This window comes from Myxocyprinus asiaticus, chromosome 42 (genome assembly GCF_019703515.2).
Source record: "Myxocyprinus asiaticus isolate MX2 ecotype Aquarium Trade chromosome 42, UBuf_Myxa_2, whole genome shotgun sequence".
In the NCBI taxonomy this organism is placed as follows: Eukaryota; Metazoa; Chordata; class Actinopteri; order Cypriniformes; family Catostomidae; genus Myxocyprinus; species Myxocyprinus asiaticus.
Window position 1 is genome coordinate 19,062,788 of NC_059385.1, and position 22,054 is coordinate 19,084,841.

General features: G+C 37.2%; 2 protein-coding genes across 5 annotated transcripts; both read right to left on the reverse strand.

The window, feature by feature from the left end:
- Positions 1-197: 197 nt before the first annotated feature.
- arrb2a (arrestin, beta 2a) lies at positions 198-14,325 on the reverse strand. 4 transcript variants are annotated; one of them, XM_051684648.1, is made up of 16 exons: positions 14,070-14,325; positions 13,376-13,406; positions 13,215-13,275; positions 13,059-13,103; positions 12,705-12,901; positions 11,772-11,831; positions 11,550-11,617; positions 11,315-11,450; positions 9,070-9,154; positions 8,842-8,914; positions 6,986-7,123; positions 4,819-4,902; positions 4,041-4,064; positions 1,597-1,673; positions 1,273-1,327; positions 198-1,144 (listed from the first exon to the last, which is right to left on the reverse strand). In XM_051684648.1, exons 1-16 carry the CDS (start codon positions 14,090-14,092, stop codon positions 1,060-1,062), a joined length of 1,242 nt encoding a protein of 413 aa, XP_051540608.1. In that variant the 5' UTR covers positions 14,093-14,325; the 3' UTR covers positions 198-1,059. The 4 variants fall into 4 exon arrangements, with proteins under 4 accessions (XP_051540608.1, XP_051540607.1, XP_051540610.1 ...); XM_051684647.1 differs by having other exon boundaries at positions 198-1,147; positions 14,070-14,318; XM_051684650.1 differs by lacking the exon at positions 4,041-4,064 and having other exon boundaries at positions 14,070-14,322.
- Positions 14,326-16,461: 2,136 nt separating this feature from the next.
- ap4m1 (adaptor related protein complex 4 subunit mu 1) lies at positions 16,462-22,009 on the reverse strand. Its single transcript, XM_051683187.1, is given in 17 exon segments — positions 16,462-16,767; positions 16,853-16,985; positions 17,080-17,130; positions 17,247-17,291; positions 17,617-17,710; positions 17,805-17,831; positions 17,834-17,893; positions 19,368-19,421; positions 19,520-19,582; positions 19,679-19,727; positions 19,729-19,746; positions 21,034-21,114; positions 21,346-21,456; positions 21,558-21,669; positions 21,791-21,841; positions 21,843-21,878; positions 21,990-22,009. Coding segments are annotated over 17 exon segments (1,197 nt in total). The 3' UTR covers positions 16,462-16,575.
- Positions 22,010-22,054: the final 45 nt, after the last annotated feature.

Sequence of the window (22,054 nt, forward strand, 5' to 3'; positions counted from 1 at the left end):
TTTACTATAAGTTCTCCCTGCTCAGTAGGTGGTGATATGCACGGAGAATATGAATCACCTAAAACATAAATCTTAGAAGAGGAGCACTTAGGAGGGCTGTTTGAAAGTGTAGATTTATAGTAAAAAAATTTAAGAGAACTATCCCTTTCATAATTCATATCCCTTTAGCATCCTTATTATTCAATGAAACAGTCATGTTATTTTTCTTTGTTTTTATTTTAAAAATTAAATAAAAATTCAGCTTTAAAAGATAAAATGAACAGATCAAAAGCAGCACTTTCATATATTTACAACCTATATGAACAGTATGTGTTCAGTCACATATTATCCTAACAGTAGCACTGAGAAACATGCACAGCCCATGTCACTGAAACCGTCCATAACTGTAATGCACAGGGGGCTACTTTACAGAAATCACAGGAAAAGCATGACTGTCTTTGTAAAGTAATAAATACAGAGGCTCTTAAAAATTGAAATTCAGCTTGTATTTCTTAAAAGGCTAGTTCACCCAAAATTGAAAATTCTGTTATCATTTAATCACCCTCATGTTGGTTTAAACCCGTAGGACTTTCTTTCATTCACAGAACAAGATGCTAGGCAGAATGACAGTCTAAGTCACCACCCACGTTTAGTGTATGGAAAAAAGATGCAGTGAATGGTGACTGTGGCTAACATTCTGCCTAACATCTCCTTTTGTGTTCCATGGAATAAAGACAGTCAAATCGGAGTGACTAAATGATGAGAATGAGTAAATGATGAATTTTCATTTTTGGGTGAACTATCCCTTTAACATAACAGTTGGCACAATATGAGAGAATGTTACCATATGAATATGCAAAAATGAATGTAATTCCCTGGGATCTCCTCTATGATTAGCTTACTTCTCCACTTTTCCACAAAATGTCCAAATACTGTGACAAGCTCAATGAGATGAGAAGAATTATTTAATTGTTGTGCCCATAGAGAGACAATTGATTCTGCGCATCATGTGATGTCTATTAAGATGTGAAGAGCTTCTGTTCTTTCTGAATTAGATATTAAAAAGGGCACAGGGCAAGTTCAGCAGTCCTCCTCCTTGTCGATTACTCCTTTTAACCGCAAGCGGGCAAAGTCCTCAAATACAATGTCATCTTCTGGTGTTAAACTGCTGTTAGAAAAAGTAACACAGAAAACAAATCTTAGAACAAGAGAAAAATACATGGATCATTTACATATGAATAGTACGTTTGTTGCGGACACATTTTAACTCAGGAAATTAAACGTCTGTCTCACTTTGTGTCAAACTCTATCAAGTTAGTGTCAATCGGTGGATCCAACATTAGAGTAGCTGTTAAAAGAAAAGTGGAGGGGGGGAACAGTATTAGAGTACTTTTTATAAGCTGAACATTATATGTTTTATCTAAGCGACTGGAACACTGAGCCAATAATGAATTTATCATCCTATAATGTATTTAGACAAAGATTCAACACATATGTAGGCAGTTTAAGAGGCTATTGGCCCATAAATGAAGTCAATTTAATTCTGTATTGTTACTATTTTGACAATTACATGTGATGAATGATGTGGTTTGTGTTTGATCATTGTTTAATTTGTACCTGAGGTTGAATGGGAAAGGGTGGAGTCTGTGGGTTTTGGATGCATCAAGACAAATGGCAGTTCCACTGAGACGTCTCTGAAAAAGAGAAAAAAACAAAACCGACACTGCCATAATTTTAAATACTTAAGGTGAGTGTTAGCTCAGACTTTGGGTTCATACTGAATAGGCCACATACACACTGCAGGTAAATACTAGAGGTAGACCAATATATTGGCTTTACTAGAGATTATTTAGCAGAGACGGGCTACTTCTATTAAAATGAATGGGAGAAATTGGAACGCCCAACGGTCACAGATGTAGAAAGGAAGTCCTGCCTTACAGTTAAAACAGCCAATCACCTTTTAGATACAGACATCGCCTGTCAATCAACTATAGAATGCGCATGCGCATTAGCAATACAAGATTCAAAATTTTGATTTTTAGCGTGATATGAGGTAAAGAAGCATAATTTATGATACCAGTATTGTCAGATTTTACTGCTGATTTAAAATATGATCTGATTGTAATCTTGACCAAAAGTTTTTGAGATTTCGGTGCTAATTCAAGTAAATTGAATTACTTGAATTACGTTTCTCTGTGGAGAGAGGAGAACCTTCCAGAAGAACAAACATCTCTGCAGCACTCCACCAATCAGGCCTGTATGGTAGAGTGGCCAGAAGGAAGCCATTCCTCAGTAAAAGGCACATGACAGCCCACCTGGAGGACTCTCAGACAATGAGAAACAAAATTCTCTGGTCTGATAAAACAAAGATTGAACTCTTTGGCCTGAATGGCAAGCGTCATGCCTGGAGGAAACCAGGCACCGCTCATCACCTGGCCAATACCATCCCTACAGTGAAGCATGGTGGTGGCAGCATCATGCTGTGGGGATGTTTTTCAGCGGCAGGAACCGGGAGACTAGTCAGGATCGAGGGAAAGATGAATGCAGCAATGTACAGAGACATCCTTGATGAAAATCTGCTCCAGAGTGCTCTGGACCTCAGACAGGGGCGAAGGTTCATCTTCCAACAGGACAACGACCCTAAGCACACAGCCAAGATAACAAAGGAGTGGCTCCGGGACAACTCCGTGAATGTCCTTGAGTGGCCCAGCCAGAGCCCAGACTTGAACCCGATTGAACATCTCTGGAGAGATCTGAAAATGGCTGTGCACCGACGCTCCCCATCCAACCTGATGGAGATTGAGAGGTCCTGCAAAGAAGAATGGGAGAAACTGCCCAAAAATAGGTGTGCCAAGCTTGTAGCATCATACTCAAAAAGACTTGAGGCTGTAATTGGTGCCAAAGGTGCTTCAACAAAGTATTGAGCAAAGACTGCGAATACTTATGTACATGTGATTTTTTTCGTTTTTTATTTTTAATAAATTTGCAAAGATTTCAAACAAACTTCTTTCACGTTGTCATTATGGGGTATTGTTTGTAGAATTTTGAGGAAAATAATGAATTTAATCCATTTTGGAATAAGGCTGTAACATAACAAAATGTGGAAAAAGTGAAGCGCTGTGAATACTTTCCGGATGCACTGTATTATCTTAGCTTACTTGCTCTGCAATCTTCTGTTCAAACTGTTGCTCTGCCATGATAGTAGGCTAGCTGACTTCTTACCCACCGTAGAAACGGACAGTTCATACTAATGTCCACTATAGCTCCTCTTGTGGTAACGTTAAGAATGCAACGCATTCTGACGCTGTGTTATGAATTGCGGTCTGACACATTGTGGAATGAAAAATCAAGCTTGTGTAGCTAGAAGCATCTGCATTCACGTACTTGCTTAGTTGTGGCTTTAATGAGCATAAACAAAACATGGAGCATCTGTTGATGGCAGTTAACTAAAAATTAACTTTGTGTAGCTGTTCACAGCAGCTACACATGAAGCGTTGCTATGGTTATTACTGTGTAAATAAATGCAATTTCAGCAGTTACTCTGTATTCCATACACACAAACCGCTAAACAGCATTTAAATACAGCTGTCAATCCTAAATCTCTTCAGTGTGTATGTGGCCATAAAATGTGTGTATTTTTATTTATTTTTTTTCTCCCCAGTTTGGAATGCCCAATTCCCAATGTGCTCTAAATCCTTGTGGTGGCGTAGTGACTCAATCCGGGTGGCAGAGGATGAATCTCAGTTGCCTCTGCGTCCGAGACGTCAATCCGCGCATCTTATCACGTGGCTTGTTGAGCGCGTTACCGTGGAGACCTAGCGCGTGTGGAGGCTCACGTTATTCTCCACAGCATCCATGCACAACTCACCACGTGCCCCACCGGGAGCGAGAACCACACATAAAATGTGTGTATTGAGGTTAGTGCTCTAAAGCTAGAGTTAGCAGACAGGAAACATCAGGGTAAAGATGAGCAGAGCGCTGAACACCATGCAAATCTCCTTTTTACGGCAAACATAGAGGCACTACAGCAAGCCACCAGACTGCACATTGGATGTATTTACCTCTCCAGCAAGCTGCTTAAAAGCCTGATGCAACAGACAGATGGAGGAGAAGGAAACAGATACACAGAGAAAAAAAGAGAGATAAAACAATGGGAGATTGACAAAATTATTCAAAAACCTGAACGAAGCAGCACAGAGAGGCGAGGGTTTAGGGAGGGAATCTATATAACAAGGCTCTCTCAAAATCTTGCAAAACCAAATCTACACAAACCAAACCCCTTTAAGGGATAGTTCACTTTAAAAATGTTCAAAAAAAATTCCAAACCTGTATGACTTTCTTTTTTCCGTGGAACAAAGAAAAAATATCAAAATAACTGTACTGGTCATTGTTTTACATATAATTTCAATGCACGGTGACTAAGGTTTTCATACTTCAAAGAGGACGCAAAAGCACCATACACTTCTTCACATTTTCTCCTTTTGTGGTCCATGGCAGAAAAAAGTAATAAGAGAAAATGATCCGAGAATTTTCATTTTTGGGTGAACTATCCCTTTAACTACTCTATTTTAATAGAGAATTTGCGCAGGTGACACACACACAGCATAGGCAGGTGAATCCTAATTTGATGTTGCATGTGACTGGGGTGATTTGTGTATGTACACACACACACAAAATGAACTACAGTACATGAGACATAAAAGGGCTGATAAATATACTCTCAAAACAACAACAAAACCTAACAGTCATTAATATCTGGGGAAGATTACACACTAATCACAAATGTTTCCAAGTGCGTGACTGTAGGAGGAAGCAGGAGTGATATAACACATGACTCACCCTCCGCGGGAGACCACCAGCTTGACTTTGACCCGATATGACACCAGGACTCCCAGAACCTCCTTATTACTCACATCCTTCACACTGCAGAACCCAAACAAACAAAAATCAGTCAGTCTGCTTACCACAACCCCTCTTGTCCTCTGGAGAGTTCTAATGAACATGAAATGGCATTTGCAACCCAATTTACTTCCATAATGTGACACATTTCTGAGTAAAGGCCTGTTCAGACCAAATCCAAGACAAACTTGTGAGACAAACTGCTGACGAAAGATCTATTCACACGGAGAGCAAAACAAATAAAATGAAAAACAATTTCACCCCTGTACAGTAGGCGGTGCAGTTCAACAAACATTTATTCTGTATTCGTTCTATATTTAACGCTGTTAAGGCACTTATTTACCTAGTTTTTCATAACTCTTTCATTATGTTCCTTTCATGTTTTTGATGCATTTTGGAATATAGAATCTGTGTTTTCTTGCAAGAGAGATGTAAAGAGATTTGTCCAGTGTTTTCGGTCTTTATATTAACAATATAACCAAATCAAGCTTTTCTTTTTTTAATTCCTGGATGATATAACACAAGGTACACTACACAAAACACATGGATTCATATACATTAAGTAAAACAGGTTTAGTATAAAATATGATGCATCAGAACCAAGGTTATTATCGTAAACGAAAACAAAAACTAAAATGTAAAAAAACATTTTCGTAAACTGAAATAAAAAAAATGAAACTAAACTAAACTGCATTTTCATGGCTCTGAAAAAAACCTAAAAATAAAATAAAAATAATCTTAAAAATATTTCATTTTTGTTGCAATAGGTTTTTAAACCTTTAAACCTGCCATCACCTTAAAGAGCACCTATTATTGTTTTTAAACGTGCCTAATTTTGTTTTAGAGGTCTCATACAATAGATTTACATGCATCCAAGGTCAAAAAACACTTTAATTTTCTCATAATTTAAATTGCAGCATTACCTTTTTTTCCCCAGTGTCAAAAACGACTCGTTCAATGATCCGTTCTAAAGGATTCATTCTAAACTCCTCCTTTCAGAGAGCCTATTCTGCTCTGATTGGTCAGATGTCCCAGTCTGTTGTGATTGGTCTACCGCTTAGTGTAGTGTTTGAGGGCGGGTCAAAGCTGTTCGCGAGCAGCCAATGAAGACCAGAGGCGGGTTTTTTGTCACCAAATTACATAGATTAGTACAGGAAGTAAGTCTGGAATTACTAACGACTCGTTTCAGGTGTTCAGAATCGGTTCTTTCTTTTGGGAGTCAATAATTCCATTTGTTGTGCACTTTGATTTTTGAAACTTTGCAGACTTTTTTACATTAACAAACAGCTATATAACACACTACATGAAAGGTAATAGTTGAAAAACCATAATAGGTGCTCTTTAATATGAAGATGCCACTAGGCGGTAATAGCACTAGCAGATGGTCTATTGCTCTCATTACATTAGCAAAGACAAAGCGGGAGAGTTGCCAAGTCCGCTTTGGACTTGAAAAAAAAATCACGGGTCGCTGGTTCCGGTTTTTTGGACTTGATTTAAAAAATATGGCTGCTTGTTAGGAAAATTTTACATTAATGGTCCCTGTTTTCTACAATGCATTGATTGACACTATCTGCTCACAGCCTCACAATAATATCAGTGCTGTAGTGTAATTCATCATCCAACAAATCCCCATGAGGACCTTTCCCACCCCCTCCTCTCCCTCATTGGAGAAAAATCACATTGTATCCAAGCAGCATGCATAAACTGCTGCCGGTGTCCTCTCTTCTCTAGTTTCTCCAAGACTCTCAGCCCTGTCACTATACAAGAACTGTAATACGGTGATTTTCAGCATATTTCATTTAATTCTGGGAAGGAGCCATTCATTCAGGTAAGAGGGAACCATCTGAACATGTTTAACCACTGAGCAAACTTCACTTGTTTTAAAGTAGGCAATGTTTTAATTGTGTCAAACATTAACACAATGTAGTTTGACATATATGTGGGGATATCTTGTTTACTTACTACTTTGTCTAAAACACATTTTTTAAATACTTTAGAAAGATACAATGCCAGTAGTGCTGGAAATTAACAGGGACTGACTAACAGACCGCAAAAATTACACCAAAATTGACAAAAATATCCCCGAAATTTAAAGCTAAACACTTACATTGTGCTGGACGCTAGGTTGGTGTCCTCGTGTTTGAGTTTTCCGTCCAGTGCTAGGCCTCTCTTCTCCCGATTGTTGTTGAGGGTGGGCGTGAGTGTGTACACTTTACAAAATGTTGAGCTGGATGCCACCTGATCACTGCAGAAAACAGTTAGATCAGAGGAGATCAGGTAAACATCATAAAGTCACTAAACAGACTGGAGAAGACAAATGAGATCAAGTTTGCTCTAAAAATGACCTTTTGAGCATGTTTGTTTTCCCAATGAGAGTTTCTGAACACCCAGTTTGGAAAACCGTATTGTATTATTTGATCTACAATCTAGATCTGTAGATCTTAAAGGGATAGTTCACCCAAAAATGAAAATTCTGTCATCATTTACTCACCCTCATGTAGTTCCAAACACATATGGGTAACACTACAATAAGCTTCCATTCTTTAACGTTAGTTAATGCATTAGGTATCATGAACAAACAATGAACAATACATTTTTTTAAAGCATTTTTTAATCTTAGTTAATAAAAACACAAGTGTTCATTATTAGTTAACAGTGCATTAACTAATGTTAACAAATACAAATTTAAAAAAATAAATAAATGAAGAGTATGATGATGAAATTAACATTAACCAAGATGCTGAAGTACTGTTCATTGTTAGTTAACAAGTGGAACCTTATTGTAAAGTTTCTACACAAAAGGCGAAATGTTAGAGACTGACAGACTCAGTCACCATTCCTTTTCATTGTCTTTTTCAATTCAGTGAAAGTTTAAAGGAATAGTTCACCCAAAAATGAAAATTTGCTGATAATTTACTCACCCCGCAGGCCATCCAAGATGTATCTCAGTTTCTTTCTTCATCAAAACAGAATTTAAGACTTTTAGGATTTCATTTCAGGCCTCCTCCTCTAAACAATGCAAGTGAATGTCCTCCATTTTTTGACGGTCCAAAATGCATATTTAGGGTGCATCAAAATAATCCACATGACTCCAGCCGACAAATAAAGTTCTCCTGAACCCAAACGATTGATTATTTTTAGAAAAAAATAAATAATACTTATATACTTTATAACTACAAATGTTCGCTTCCGTACATCTCTGTGACGCGCACTCATGATAGGGATGACGTAAGCTCGTGGGTAAGGTCACGCGTGGAGGAGGAGGCAGAAAGCCTGTCATTGTTTACAAGAGAAACTTGCACAGACCACAGACCAAGCACTGTTCACAAACCAAAACAGTCCAAAACAATTTCAAAATAATAAAAAATAAAAATAATTTCCAAATAATAATAATAAAAAAAAAAAACAACATAAACAATGACGCACTTCCTGCCGCCTCCTCCACGCGTGACCTTACCAACGAGCTTATGTCATCCCTCTCATGAGCGTGCGTCACAGAGATGTACGGAAGCGAACATTTGTAGTTAAAAAGTATATAAGTATTGTTTTGTTTCTAAAAATTATCAATCGTTTGGGTTCAGAAGAAATGTATTTGTTGACTGGAGTCGTGTGGATTATTTTGATGCACCCTAAATATGCATTTTGGACCATCAAAAAAATGGAGGACATTCACTTGCATTGTTTAAAGGATGACCTTCTTTCATCCGTGGAGCACATTCTGCCTAACATCTCCTTTTGTGCTCCATGGAAGAAAGAAACCCATAAAGGTTTAAAACAACACAATGGTGAGTAAATGATAAAAGAATTGTCATTTTGGGAGAACTATTCCTTTAACTATGCATCTTAAATGAAAATTACATAAATTAAGTTTAAATAGAAAAGCTAAATTAATCCCAAACAGCATTTTTTTATTTTTTTATATTTTTTGAGACACTCCAAAAAGACAGAATGAAAGAAACTTACTCTGCCTCTATTTGAGCCACTGGACATGTATACTGCGCTGTGCTGAAGAGACAGATATCAGCACACTGTCGTACTGTCATTAGAGAGAGAGAGAGAGAGAGAAGGACAGGATATTATATGTAAGCCGTACTGTAATAATATGTAAACAGACCACAGAGGAAATAAGAGATATGAAAATAATGTCATAAACTTCAGTTAGTCATGTGAGGATAGATGGCAATCTCTCACCTGATATTTTAACCCTTTTGACAGTCTTGGTTGAGTTATTGGTGACGTGGACATTAACACTGATGGGTTCTCCATGGTAATACAGCTGTGAGGAGAGCAATGTCAAATTTAGCTGGGAAGCCATCATTTCTAAAACTTGTGTCATAACATAAGAACCGATCTGTGCTTTAAAGGGATAAATCACAACAACAACAAAAAGAAAGTTCTGTCATCATTTACTCACCTTCATGTTGTTCCAAACCCGTATGACTTTCTTCCGTAGGACACAAAAGGCAGTGTTTTATTGTCAGTCACCTTTCACTTTCATTGCATCTTTTTTCCATGCAGCAAAAGTGGATGGTGACTGAGGATGTAGCATTTCCTTTTGTGCTCCACGGATGAAAGAAGGTCATATGGGTTTGGAGTAGGGATGTGCAAGAGTAGTCGGCTAGTCGACTAAACAGTACTGATGCTGCCAGTCAACACTGGAATTGATAATATTATATTAATATTTTTCCCTATTAATCTGTTCAAAATTTTTTACACATTTACATAGGACTTTATATATAATTTTTTTTTTTTTTTTACAAATGATGCGCTTAAATTACTGTCATGTTAATGATGCATGTTAAATATAATTAATAATACTATAATTAAAAAAAAGAGGATATCTGAAGCAGATGTATACAAAGTATCATTTTACCTCAGGCCGCACGTGATTCTTCCCTCTCTCACTCGTAGCACACAGGAAAATGTCCTCTCAAAGACGAGCAAAGTAGCCATGGAAATCACTTTGGTGGTGGTGCGGGAAGCAAATTTCCGAAACGCTGGCTTGCAAGTCGCTATGGTTGATTTCACATTTGCTTCTACTTTAAATCTGTGTGTGCTTGCAAGTTATTTTCCCGCCGAGCAGTCTTTTTCAAGTGCAGGATAATCACCTCAGTTGAGTCAGGTCCCGTCTTTCACCGGACCATGCTGACATGTTAATTTTGCTCATCAAAAATATATGCTCTCAGTAAGTACCCTAGAAAATGACTATTTTAGGCTAGGTATGCCAAAGTTATTTTTCCCTGCTGATCAAGTGTTGTGAAAGTGTTGTTTTTCAACTATGCGCCGACTGCTTAAACTATCTTTTATTCTGTGTGCATGTCATGTTTAGAACAATATTTATGGTTAATTGTACATTTCTCATAGGCCTATTTTTTTCTATCCTAGCTATTATTTAACATTGTAACTGTTATTGGTTAACGTTCTTTTTTTTTTTCTCCCCTTTTTTCTCCTCATTTTGGAATGCCCAATTCCCAATGCACTCTAAGTCCTCGTGGTGGCATAGTGACTCGCATCAATCCGGGTGATGGAGGACAAATCTCAGTTGCCTCTGCATCTGAGAACGTCAACCCGCACATCTTATCACGTGGCTTGTTGAGCGCGTTACCGTGGAGACATAGCGTGTGTGGATGCTTCACGCCATCCACCGCGGCATCCACGCACAACTCACCACATGCCCCACCGAGAGCGAACCACATTATAGCGACCACGAGGAGGTTACCCCATGTGACTCTACCCTCCTTAACAACCGGGCCAATATGTGTTGCTTAGGAGACCTGGCTGGAGTCACTTAGCACGACTTGGGATTCAGTTCGCGAACTCCATGGGTGGTAGTCAGCGTCTTTACTCACTGAGCTACCCAGGCCCTTGGATAACGTTCTTAACTGAACAGCTCTCATATTATATCATAGGCTAATGCATGTCGTGAAATACGCACAACTTTTTTTCTCTCATAGATTTGGCTTACCTGTTAATTATAAACAATGGCCTAACTGTTTTAATATGTTATGTAAATTTTACTTGGTGAATTCCATTTAAAACAGGCTATTAGGGTTGCTCTATTGGTCCTGCACTATTTGTTCAATTGTTTTCAATAAATACTGTATGCCTGTATTCACAAATGTTGAGTTAGTGAATGAGTGTCATGTTCTGTATTTAATGTACAATGATCATAATGCAAGGCAAGCACGTTGCAGATAAATGCCCCTTTTCAGTTGGATTTGGCTGTTGGAAAACATTAAGTATTTCAAATGGGACGCAATGATTTAGACTGTTTTCTGAGGGTTTCTTACTTTTTAGACTAGTTGACTCCAAAATTTACATTTAAACATTGGTGAAATTAGTCATTCCGCACAAACCTGGTTTGGAACAACATGAAGAGTAAATTATGACAGGATATTAATTGTTTGGGTAAACTATTCATTTAACAGTATCATACCTCTTTATCTAGTGAAGCTTCCAGGTGTAGAGAGCGATCTGACATTAGGAAACTCCTCGTAGTCTCCACCATCGGTTGCGGGCCAGGTTTTTCAGGGGCGTACTGGACCTTACGTATAACCAGCTGTACTGAATTCCTGCAGCAGAAGAAATAAGCTTCAAAAAGGTCTAAACTTTTAAAGGGAAATGACTCACGATTAATTAGCAGTCAAAAAATGGCTACTGGTCCAGCAAACCTTTTGTGATCCTTATCTTCCATCGATTTGGCACAGAAAGCCTTGACTTCAAAATCCACCCCACAGGCCTGGAGTGAGACAGACAGAGGTGAAGAAAGCACATTAACATGTTTGTCCAAACTTCAAAAATGAGAAAAGATTTTGGGTGACAAAATTGGGTGACAAAGCTGAAGGTGTGAGAATGTGTTTGTTGTGTTGGAAGTGTTGTGTATGTGTTAATACCTTTCCTGCGTCCTCAGGCCCGGGTTGCAAGGTGACTGAACATGGCAAGTTTTGTGGGATCTGAAACACACACAAACATTCCAACTTCAAAATACACTCTATATACTCCATATAGCCAAGTATCTGGTTGAGAATAGACCAGATACTAAATGCACACATATGGGTGTCTTTTCAACTTCAACAGGGGTTGATTTTCATAAAAACAAACAGATTTATGAGGGTCTCATATAAAACTGGATTGGAAACTTTTAACCATGCCTTCATCATTTGTTTGTGGTACTTTTCAAATGACTTGTATGTATGAATTTTACTTTTTTTAGCCTTGTCCCAGACCTTCTATAATAAACCATTCTAAAAATACAAATTATAACATATTTAAAACATTTTGGTGTTTGTGGATTTGAACTCATGACTCCAAGGGTGGTAGTCAGTGTCAATACTCGCTGAGCTACCCAGGCCCCCCGAAGCCTAGCATTTTAAAATCTGTTCAGATTTTAAAAGTAGTGTAAAGTAGTGTAGTGTAATTTGTGTCATGTTATCCAGCCTAAGTGAAAATAGTCTTAAAGTCTGTGCCAACTGCTGAGTTGAGTTTGGTGGATGTAGCTTTAATGCTCTAAGAAGAGTTGTGTTAGAAAATTTGGTCTTGGTTTTAGGGATTCTGAAAAAAACCCTAAACCAAGTTTTAGAAAACAGTATGTTGGCTTTGTCAAGCAACCATAATGACAACAATGAAATAAACCTCCTGTGATGCATGTACATGCATTGACATTGTTAGCAGACAAATATAGAAAAACATTATTTGGAGTGTGAATTTTTTTTAATGATACTTTTTACAGATCCACAGTGCTAAAAGTGAAAAAACACTTACATATATACTGTATACTGCAGCATATGCATAGATTCTAAAAGGTAGCAGAAACTTTTTTCACCCACAGTGAAATGGAAAGGATAAGCATGCTGGCCTAGTTTCTTCAAAAGTCTCTCCTGCAGATGACTGCTGGCCTTGGATTCCTCTGGAATGGGGGGAAAGGCTTGAAAAGTAGAGATGTATAGATCTTTTCGGAAGGAAAGCCCTAGAACATCAAGGTCCTCGCGGCCATACCGAAACGCACAGGTTAGAGTGACAAACACTGGAAGGCAGAATACATTAAGGACACTGGATTATTACCAGAATTACACAAGTGGGACACCACTTAATGTGGGGCAAGATAACAAAAACAAGGAAAAACATTCTCTAAAAGAATTCTGTGCTGCAGACAGTGAATTCAAAGATGCTTTCTGGCTCACCTTTTCTATCTTTGAGATATTCAGGGTCAACCAGGATCACACCATCTGTAGAAGAAGTATAAGATCCTCCATGTCAGAAACTTGCACTACAAGACTTTCAGTTCTCCATTGGTTTTCAATCAAAAACAATTAGTCTGACTGTATAAAGTAACTCACCAACAGGGTCCACGTGATCTAGGTGATCCACAAAATCTCTTTTTCCCAGGTATACTGTAACCTATGAAAAGAGACAGTAAAATAATAAAGGCTGTAACAATAACTTGTGCTTGTGGAAACCAAAACTGATTCTTCAGATAGTTCCTGAAAACAGTTTTTACCTTGCAGTTTGGACTGGACTTCTTGAATACCCTTTTAAGGATGCAAATCAGTCAGTGTATGAATAATCACAGACATTATCAGAGCACCAGAACACCACAATGCAAATAATAATAATAATAAAAAACATTGATCAGGTGTAAAACTAGAAGGGAATGATACGTTTAAAGTAAAGCAGATGGTGCAGATGTTGCACATGTTGGTTTTGCTTTGCAGAGACAATCAAGAGGTGCAAACAAATGGTGAAATGCAACAAATGGCATGCAGAGAGATCTAATTTGCTTGCGAAGTACAGGATTAGTACGAGTGCATGCTTAATAATAATACTAATAACAATGACACTATGGCTAAAGTTGTTAGAAGAAGCAATAAAAGACATTTGCATTGGTTTTGCATGAGCAGTTGTTGTTAGCTGGCAGGCTATCCGACAAGCGTGCCAAAGGATGCATTCTCTTCTAATAAAACCTTAGAAAATACTTCAAAGCTATTTTTAAAAATAGCATAAACATAAAACATTTTTCTATAATAAACGTGCATGCAAATTGCCGTTTCTCCATCACGCTAAGATTATTCAGCCACGTCCAGCTAATACTAGATTTCCTGCTGTTAGCTTCATAATAATAATAATAATAATAATAATAATAATAATGTAAACGGGCAAATTTTATTTAAGCCTGAAGCGTTAGAAACACTCACCGGGTACCCGCCTTGTCCCCCATAATGAGGGAGAATTTGGCTGTGGGAAATTTGACACGCTGAGTAAACAGCAGCACCACTACGTTTGCAGTCGCTCCCTGGCAGCTGGCGGTGGGCGGGGCTACGGGATCTGCAACCACCCACCCCAGTGGACTCAGAACATACGAGCTGAGGCCCAAACGACACACTATGCACTTATAAAATATACTATGCACTTATAAAATATACTATCCACTCATTTTCAAAGTGTAGTTTCGTCCCAAATGGAACACTTAACGGTTTTTACTACACGATAGCGTTCGACGTGTAATAGCTGACGGAAGTGACGTTTCAAACGCATGTGACGAGTTGCCACTAGCTTTAGCCGTTAGCCAACCTCAGTTCAACACTTGTCTCTCAGACAACGTACATATTCACACAGCTTGGGGTGATGGTGAAGCATTCAACTCACCTTTGTGAGGTGCTCTGTCCACTGAAGTTTCGCTAGCTGGTACATTCTTCATTATTTACAATTGTTTTGTCAGACCAGCAGTGCAGCCAGTTAACTCCGCCCCTTCCGCTATCTACGGCAAGCCGCGTGCGCTGAGTGCATGAAGTGTCCAACATTCCACACTCCGTTTTGATGGTTGAAAAGGTGCATCATCCGGGTACTTAAAGTACACTTCTTTTTGCTGCATTTTCAGTTAAACGTACTACTCGCACTACAAAATGGCGTAGAATAGTGCAGAAGTGAGCGGTTTGGGACGCAGCTATAAAGCAGATCAGAGAAGCATATTATATTTAATGTGCTATATAAATGAAAAACATTTTCTCACATATGTGATATTTTAATATGTGTATAATGTATTCATTCCATTATTATAATATTAGAGTAAAATAATGAATTAACTGAAAACAATTAAATGGAGCCTGATGCCAGTTAGGAATTTGTCTCCAAATATTACCCACGTAAATGTTTCTCCTTTTTTTTTTTTTTTTTTCCTTCAATGGAATGATCATATTTGTAAAATTTTCTATGTTAAAAATGTCTATTGTAAATGCACAAAAAAAAAAAAAAAAAAAAGACAAACTTTCTATAATGTAACTGCATCTCTTGGACCTATCATAAAATTCCCTTCAGTCAGTTCAGACTGCAAGAATACCATACCTCAGGCTGTTCAATCTTTCCCTGACTCAGTAAAGCATCTGTTTAAATACGTGGATATTGCCAAACTACTCTTGCTCGAAAATCTGCATTCTCCCTTTTTCCAAAAATTATTCTGGATTTCACTCTCAGAAAGTATATAAGTATGCATTTTCAAGTTAAAGCATTTTTGCTTGTGTAATGTAATAAATTATAAAAGTGGTAAAAAATATATATATAAGTATTTTATTATAATTTGCAGTTTTTTTTTTAAATTCACCTCAAAACAAAATATGCAAAACCTAATAGTTTTTTAATCTATCAAAAATCAATACAATAATTCAGTCTGTTAAAGGGATAGTTCACCCAAAAATGAAAATTCTCTCATCATTTACTCACCCTCATGCCATCTCAGATGTGTATGACTTTCTGTCTTCTGCTGAACACAAACAAAGATTTTTAAAAGAATATCTCAGCTCTCTTATCTCAGTCCATTCAATGCGAGTAAATGGTGACCAGAACTTTGAAGCTCCAAAAAGCACATTAAGGCAGCATAAAAGTAATCCATACAACAGCAGTGGTTTAATGTCTTCTGAAGCAATATGATAGATGTGGATGAGAAACAGATAAATATTTAAGTCTTTTTTTACTAAAGTTCTTCTCCCTGCCCAGTACGCAGCGATACACATGAAGAATGTGAATCGCCAAAAACAAAAGAAGAATGTGAAAGTGGAGATTTATAGTAAAAAAATAATGATAGATTTATCTGTTTCACCCACACTTATAATATTGCTTCTGACATAGATTAAAGCACTGGAGTCATATGGATTACTTTTATGCTGCCTTTATGTACTTTTTGGAGCTTCAGTGTTCTGGTCACCATTCACTAGCATTGTGTGGAGCTACAGAGCTGAGATATTCTTCTAAAAATCTTTTTGTGTTCAGCAGAAGACAGAAAGACATACCCATCTGGAATGGCATGAGAGTGAGTAAATGATGAGAGAGTTTTCATTTTTAAGTGAACTATCCCTTTAATAATTGCTGTTTTCTCAATTGTTCTGTTTGCTCTCCCTTTCTTTCCATGCAAAAGCATCAGAGCACAAATTAATGTAGGTCCATTTTTGTGATTTATTCACCACTTGAAGGCAGGAATGGTCAATGTCTCAAACACTTTTTGTAAACACTTTTTTTTTACAATTATACAAGACTATCATATTTCAACCTCTCTCAATTCGAAAACACAAAAGGAACAAAAAACAGCATAGTAGTTCATATGTTTGGATTCAATTCAACAAATTTCAAAAAAGGATGCCCCTTAGGATGGGTGAGAGGCAAAAAGCGGTTTCTTCATAGTCCAGCGAATGTTCGACCCAACTGTTTGGATTAGATCTGAATGGTGTAGGAATCAGAATGAGTGACATATCGAACCCAACATTGTGACAGTCCTGTCTTAGTTGGAGAGAGCCTGAGGAAGCGGATCTGAAGGCCAGTGCATGTTTGTTTGGGCAGTTCGAAGGACATACTGACAGGGCCGATCACCAGCAAAGAGGGGGCGCTTAGACCTGGAACATCAGCCTGTGGGTTCAGTTAATATATATTCGATCAGTGACCAGAACACAATGGATCATAATTTGGACTAAGCTAATAATAGTATAATAACAGTGTAACAACATCATCTTGAACAGTCCTGAGAGCTGCAATCTCCTGGGAAGCGTGGGATCTCCCAGAGCAGGCCTTTGTTCTTAGGTTACAACTCAGCAGTCTGGTCAGGACTTCTGAGCTCCTAAGACATACTATAAAGGATGGAACAAGAGGGGTAAAGAGCTATAGACTGTCTTTAACATTAAATAACACTAACAGTAATGCTAACAATGCATATAATCTGACCTTATGGAGCCTTTTGGCACAGGTACGGTGATGGAAACATTCAGGGCCACACTGCAGCAAAAATCAAATACATCACTGGTGATGCAACTGTATTCTTATTTGCATTTTGATGTCTCAATTCACTCTCAGTCAATACTTGGCTCAAAAAATACAGTATGTCCACTGACCTTTTAGGTGGAAGATCACATCGAAGCTTAAGGAAGAGCAACACCCTGCAAAGAAAAATCTATTGAAGCAATATACCACAAGATATAGTGACAGCCACCAAACCTCAATAAAAAGTTATTATTATTATTATTAATAAAACTACTACTAAAAATAATCATAATTAACATGGAATAAAATTCCTTCTTCTAGCAATATAGTTCACTGGCCTCACTATAGGCAGTTTACATAGCAACAAAGTGCATAAATATATAATTCAACTGATGTGCATATATAGGTGTGCGTATATTGCTATTTTACAACAGAACTATCTGATTTATAAATACGTATGAAAAACTGTAGGACAAAAATACGCAGGAATCAGAAACAGACCTGTTTACATAATCTTTCTCCACAGAGGGGAATAACTGAAACGGTGGCCCACAAGGCAACTCGTCACAAAGCCGATACTGCATCACTGTTTGTTGAAAGGAAAAAAAAGGAAAAATCATCAAGTTCCCATTCACAAATTATTTCAGATTGTAAGACTGAAATTCTGTGTGAGCGCTGGAAATTTACCTCTCCTTGGCTGGGTCAAACTTTTAATATTCATCCAGTTTAACAGCCTGGTGGAATCTGCATTCATCTACACACACAACTGAACTATAGTCTGAGGAAGAGAAAGACATTTTTATGTTTGGCATGTCTGAAACTGAAGTATTATGGTTGGATCAGTCGATGTATGAGGAGCGGAGCTGTTTTCGAAACAGTTTTATCAATCTTACAGTCTTACAAGAAGTGCTGCAGAAAGCATGGGGTGAAACTTCACCCAAATATCTAAATAAAACTGACTTGTAGGAATCAATAGGTCTGCAAAGCTGTCATTGCTGCAAGCAGAGGACTCTTTTAAATGGAGAATACAGCATATAAATTACTTGAAATAGAAATAGGAATTGAAATCACTATACTTGATTTACTGTAATTTTTCAATAGTTTTACCTAAACTTTCTCAATAAAGTATTTTATTTATTTTTTATTTTTTTCAAAACAATTTAAAAGAGTCCAAACCTTTAAATGGTAATGAGTGTTTTCGGTTTCACGATACCAAAATGTCAGTATAAGGTTCGGACACCAGTAAAATTTCACGGTACCAATTTCAATATCACAGCAACATAATATGCTATATTGAACACACTTTTTAGCCTATTTAAAAGGTTAAATATCAATGTAAATATTACATTAAAACAACTGCAAGTGTTTTTCAATTAAGTTAACATTGCTTCAAGTTTTTTGTCCATGTAGGGCACTTTGAAATTTTTATTTTTCCCAAATCTGTTTTCCATTTGAATTTTTTCCAGAATTCCATGTTTTGAAGTTTAATTCAACTTCAGCATCAAAATGGTGTCTAATCAAATAAATTCATAAAACCTTAATTTAAATAGAACATTTGCCTCTCAACATACAATTGCACTTTTTTATTAAATAAAGTGCTTCTGTAAAGATCCTCACAGCATAATCTAAAACACAATATTGGTTTTATTTTAAAATAAAGTGCTTTATAACAGAGCATCACCGTATTAATAAAACACACTGATAAAAAATAGCTTAAACATAATTATTATAATTATTATTATTGTTAATATACATTTTAGTGAATATTGGATTTTACGAATAACATATTTTACTATTAACACATTAGCATATGAGTGGCTTCACACATTCACTGTAAAGCAAGCAGCACATACAGACAGTATATTTATTCAATTCAATTTGCGGTTTAATAGTCATACTAGGACCAATCACTATTTTAATTTTATTAATTGTGTATTCATTTCTTGCCAAATATGGCAAATTCGTGTGTGATCATTTAAAAGCAGTCGTGAGTCAGTCCGACAGCACGTGGTATCGAATTGAGTCGGTGCTCGGTACTACTGGTACTGCAGAAACAAGTCAAGTACTTTTTATTTGTAACAACACACATCGTCTCAAAGCAGCTTTACAGAAAATTATACCGTACAGAAAATGAAGCTGTTAATGAAGCGATACCAGCAGATACATCTTTTTTATATTAGTGTCGACTATGTACCGAAGTACTGGTACTTTTTTGACATCCCTAATGTGTATTAATGAATTTCATAACCTACTTTTTAGCTGGGACCTTTCTATAGTAAGTTCCTCATTCAGGCCAATCTGCATCTCTTCAAGACGAATAGGAATAGGAAGAGGAAGAAAATATGATCACATAGAGAAGGGACCTTTTCACAATCAACATCTGCATAAGGTATGGCCAACTCACCAGAACAGATCGGGTGAAAGCATTTCATTCTGATCTCTCCCTGAATGTCTGATTTCATTAGAACTCCTTTAAAAAAGAAGCATGCTTTGTTAAGAGAATGGATGTTAGCAGTTTTATATTTAAAGAGTGATTATGTGTGAAAACAAATTACAGTTGCACTCACATTGGAGCCAATCACCACAGACAGCCTCTCTATCACATCCACAAAGAATCAAATTTTTTCCACCCTACAGCCAGATAGATGACAATTATGAATATTCTTTAGATGTTTAGACTAAAGATCTTTATTTTTTTTTCTTTCTCCCTTTTTCTCCCCAATTTGGAATGCCCAATTCCCAATGCGCTCTAAGTCCTCGTAGTGGCGTAGTGACTCGCCTCAATCCGGGTGACGGAGGACGAATCTCAGTTGCCTCCGTGTCTGAGACCGTCAATCCGCGCATTTTATCACGTGGCTTTTTGAGCGCGTTACCGCAGAGATGTAGTTTGTGTGGAGGCTTCACGCAAGGGATGGATGGATCGATCCTAAAGTATCGATACCTCCAATACTGGTGTTGTATCAAAAATATCGATCCTCACACAAAAATGTAGATTCAAATTCTTTTTTTTTTTTAACTAGGGATATTATCATTTAGTTACCACGAACATGAACAATAATCACAAGATTCAAAGTGAAATAAAAAGCATTAGGCTATATTAGCAAATACTTGTGCAGGATGGGAACTATTTCTTCTTCCTCTCATCTTAACATGCATGCTGAAAGACACTAGCAGACAAGCGCTTGCACCGTCACAAGACTCGTTCAAACAAGAGGGATCAGCGCCTTGTAGAGGTAATGATAGAAAATCAAAGAAACAGCTTCTGGAGTAAATTCACACTAAAATAACAACATATGTAAAGGTGACATTTCTTATAATTAGTTTGTGTAATTGTTGTTAATAAGCAATTAAAAAAAATAGTTAACCATGATTTTACTAAAGTAGTGTTGTAGTAAGAGTAAACAAAACAGAAGTCTAATAATTTTTGTTTAGGCTCACAAATGTAAAAAAATAATAAATAATAATAATAATAATGACTTGAATTATGAATAAAAATAATATTTTAAATTACCCATTAAATCCCAAGAAATTGAAAAATAAAATCTATTTAATAAAAGTATCGGCATTGGTATCGATGATATTGGACTTGAAATTATTGGTATCGGATCGAAAAGAAAATAATTGGTATCGCCCATCCCTACTTCACGCTATTCTCCGCAGCATCCATGCACAACTCATCACGCGCCCCACTGAGAGCGAGAACCACACATTATAGCGACCATGAGGAGGTTACCCCATGTGACTCAACCGGGCCAATATGGTTGCTTAGGAGACCTGGCTGGATTCACTCAGCACGCACTGGATTTGAACTTGTGACTTCAGGGGTGGTATTCAGCGTCAATATTTGCTGAGCTACCCAGGCCCCCTAAAGATCTTTATTAACAATCTTTAAAAGCAAAAACTCTAGGAAACACCCACCTGCTCTCCAGGACTGGACATTTTAGGATGACTCGATGCAACACTTGGAGCCACTTTACTATGTTGTGTCTCTGCTCCAATCTAGCACATATCACAAACCATTAAAAAGTGCAAACTGAATCAAACTAGTCAATTAGATCCGGTAAGATGTATATGATTAATGTGGCTCAATTGTTCCAAGTCATTTGCAAAACACTTATTGCAATACAAATTACAAGTAGCTATAGCAACAAAATGGCTAGACAAAGAAAAAAAATATCTTTTAATAGGTAGATGGCAAAAAAGTCAATGAAAACAGTAACAATAACTTACCAGACAAACAATACTGAGGTCAAAAAGACAGAACGGTTTGGATGTTACAGCCTCTGTTTGAATGAAATTTGTCAGGATGTCAGTTGAGTTCATCTGTATGTAGCCATAGTCCTATAGAGCAGAGTTACAGACATAGAAGGGAAAGCATACAGATAGTGGATGCAGCTTTTAGTCTGAAATATATAGTGATTCAATGTGTAAGAGAGTAAAACAAAAAGATGCCTTAACACCATCTCATCTAAGAGCTCATATATGAAGGCAAAATTCATACGCACAGATTTCTCTGACAAACTGCCACAGTAGTCCTTCGCAAGAGCTGCTAACCTATGACACACAAAGCAGTTGATTTAAAAGCTTAGACAGAGTTTTAATCATTACTGGCACACTGCTATTGTCTACAAATAAGCTGTTATAATAATAATATTGTAAAGGAATGCTTGTGAACCTGTTAAGGAACTAAATTATGGTAAAAGGAGATGGATTTATCTTGGTGGACACCCTGCCTTACATGAATGAAATGAAGGTCTTTGTGTCTGTAAAAACCGAAACAACTGAAAGTACACAATTCCAATAATGTAACTCAATCTTGCATTACCAATTAATTGCCTTTACCTCTGTTGAGATACAATAACAGTGTAACTTACAGAACAATTCTCAAACACATCTAGTCATCAGATGCCCGTCCCATCCACGTTCGCCGATTCCTTCT

Coding starts and splice junctions, on each gene's coding strand:
- arrb2a (XM_051684647.1), bottom strand. CDS start 14,092: ATGGGGGACAAGGCGGGTACCCG. Junction 13,104..13,214: donor AGATCACGTGGACCCTGTTG/GTGAGTTACTTT, acceptor CTTCTTCTACAG/ATGGTGTGATCCTGGTTGAC. Junction 9,155..11,314: donor AAGCTTCACTAGATAAAGAG/GTATGATACTGT, acceptor CTCTCCTCACAG/CTGTATTACCATGGAGAACC.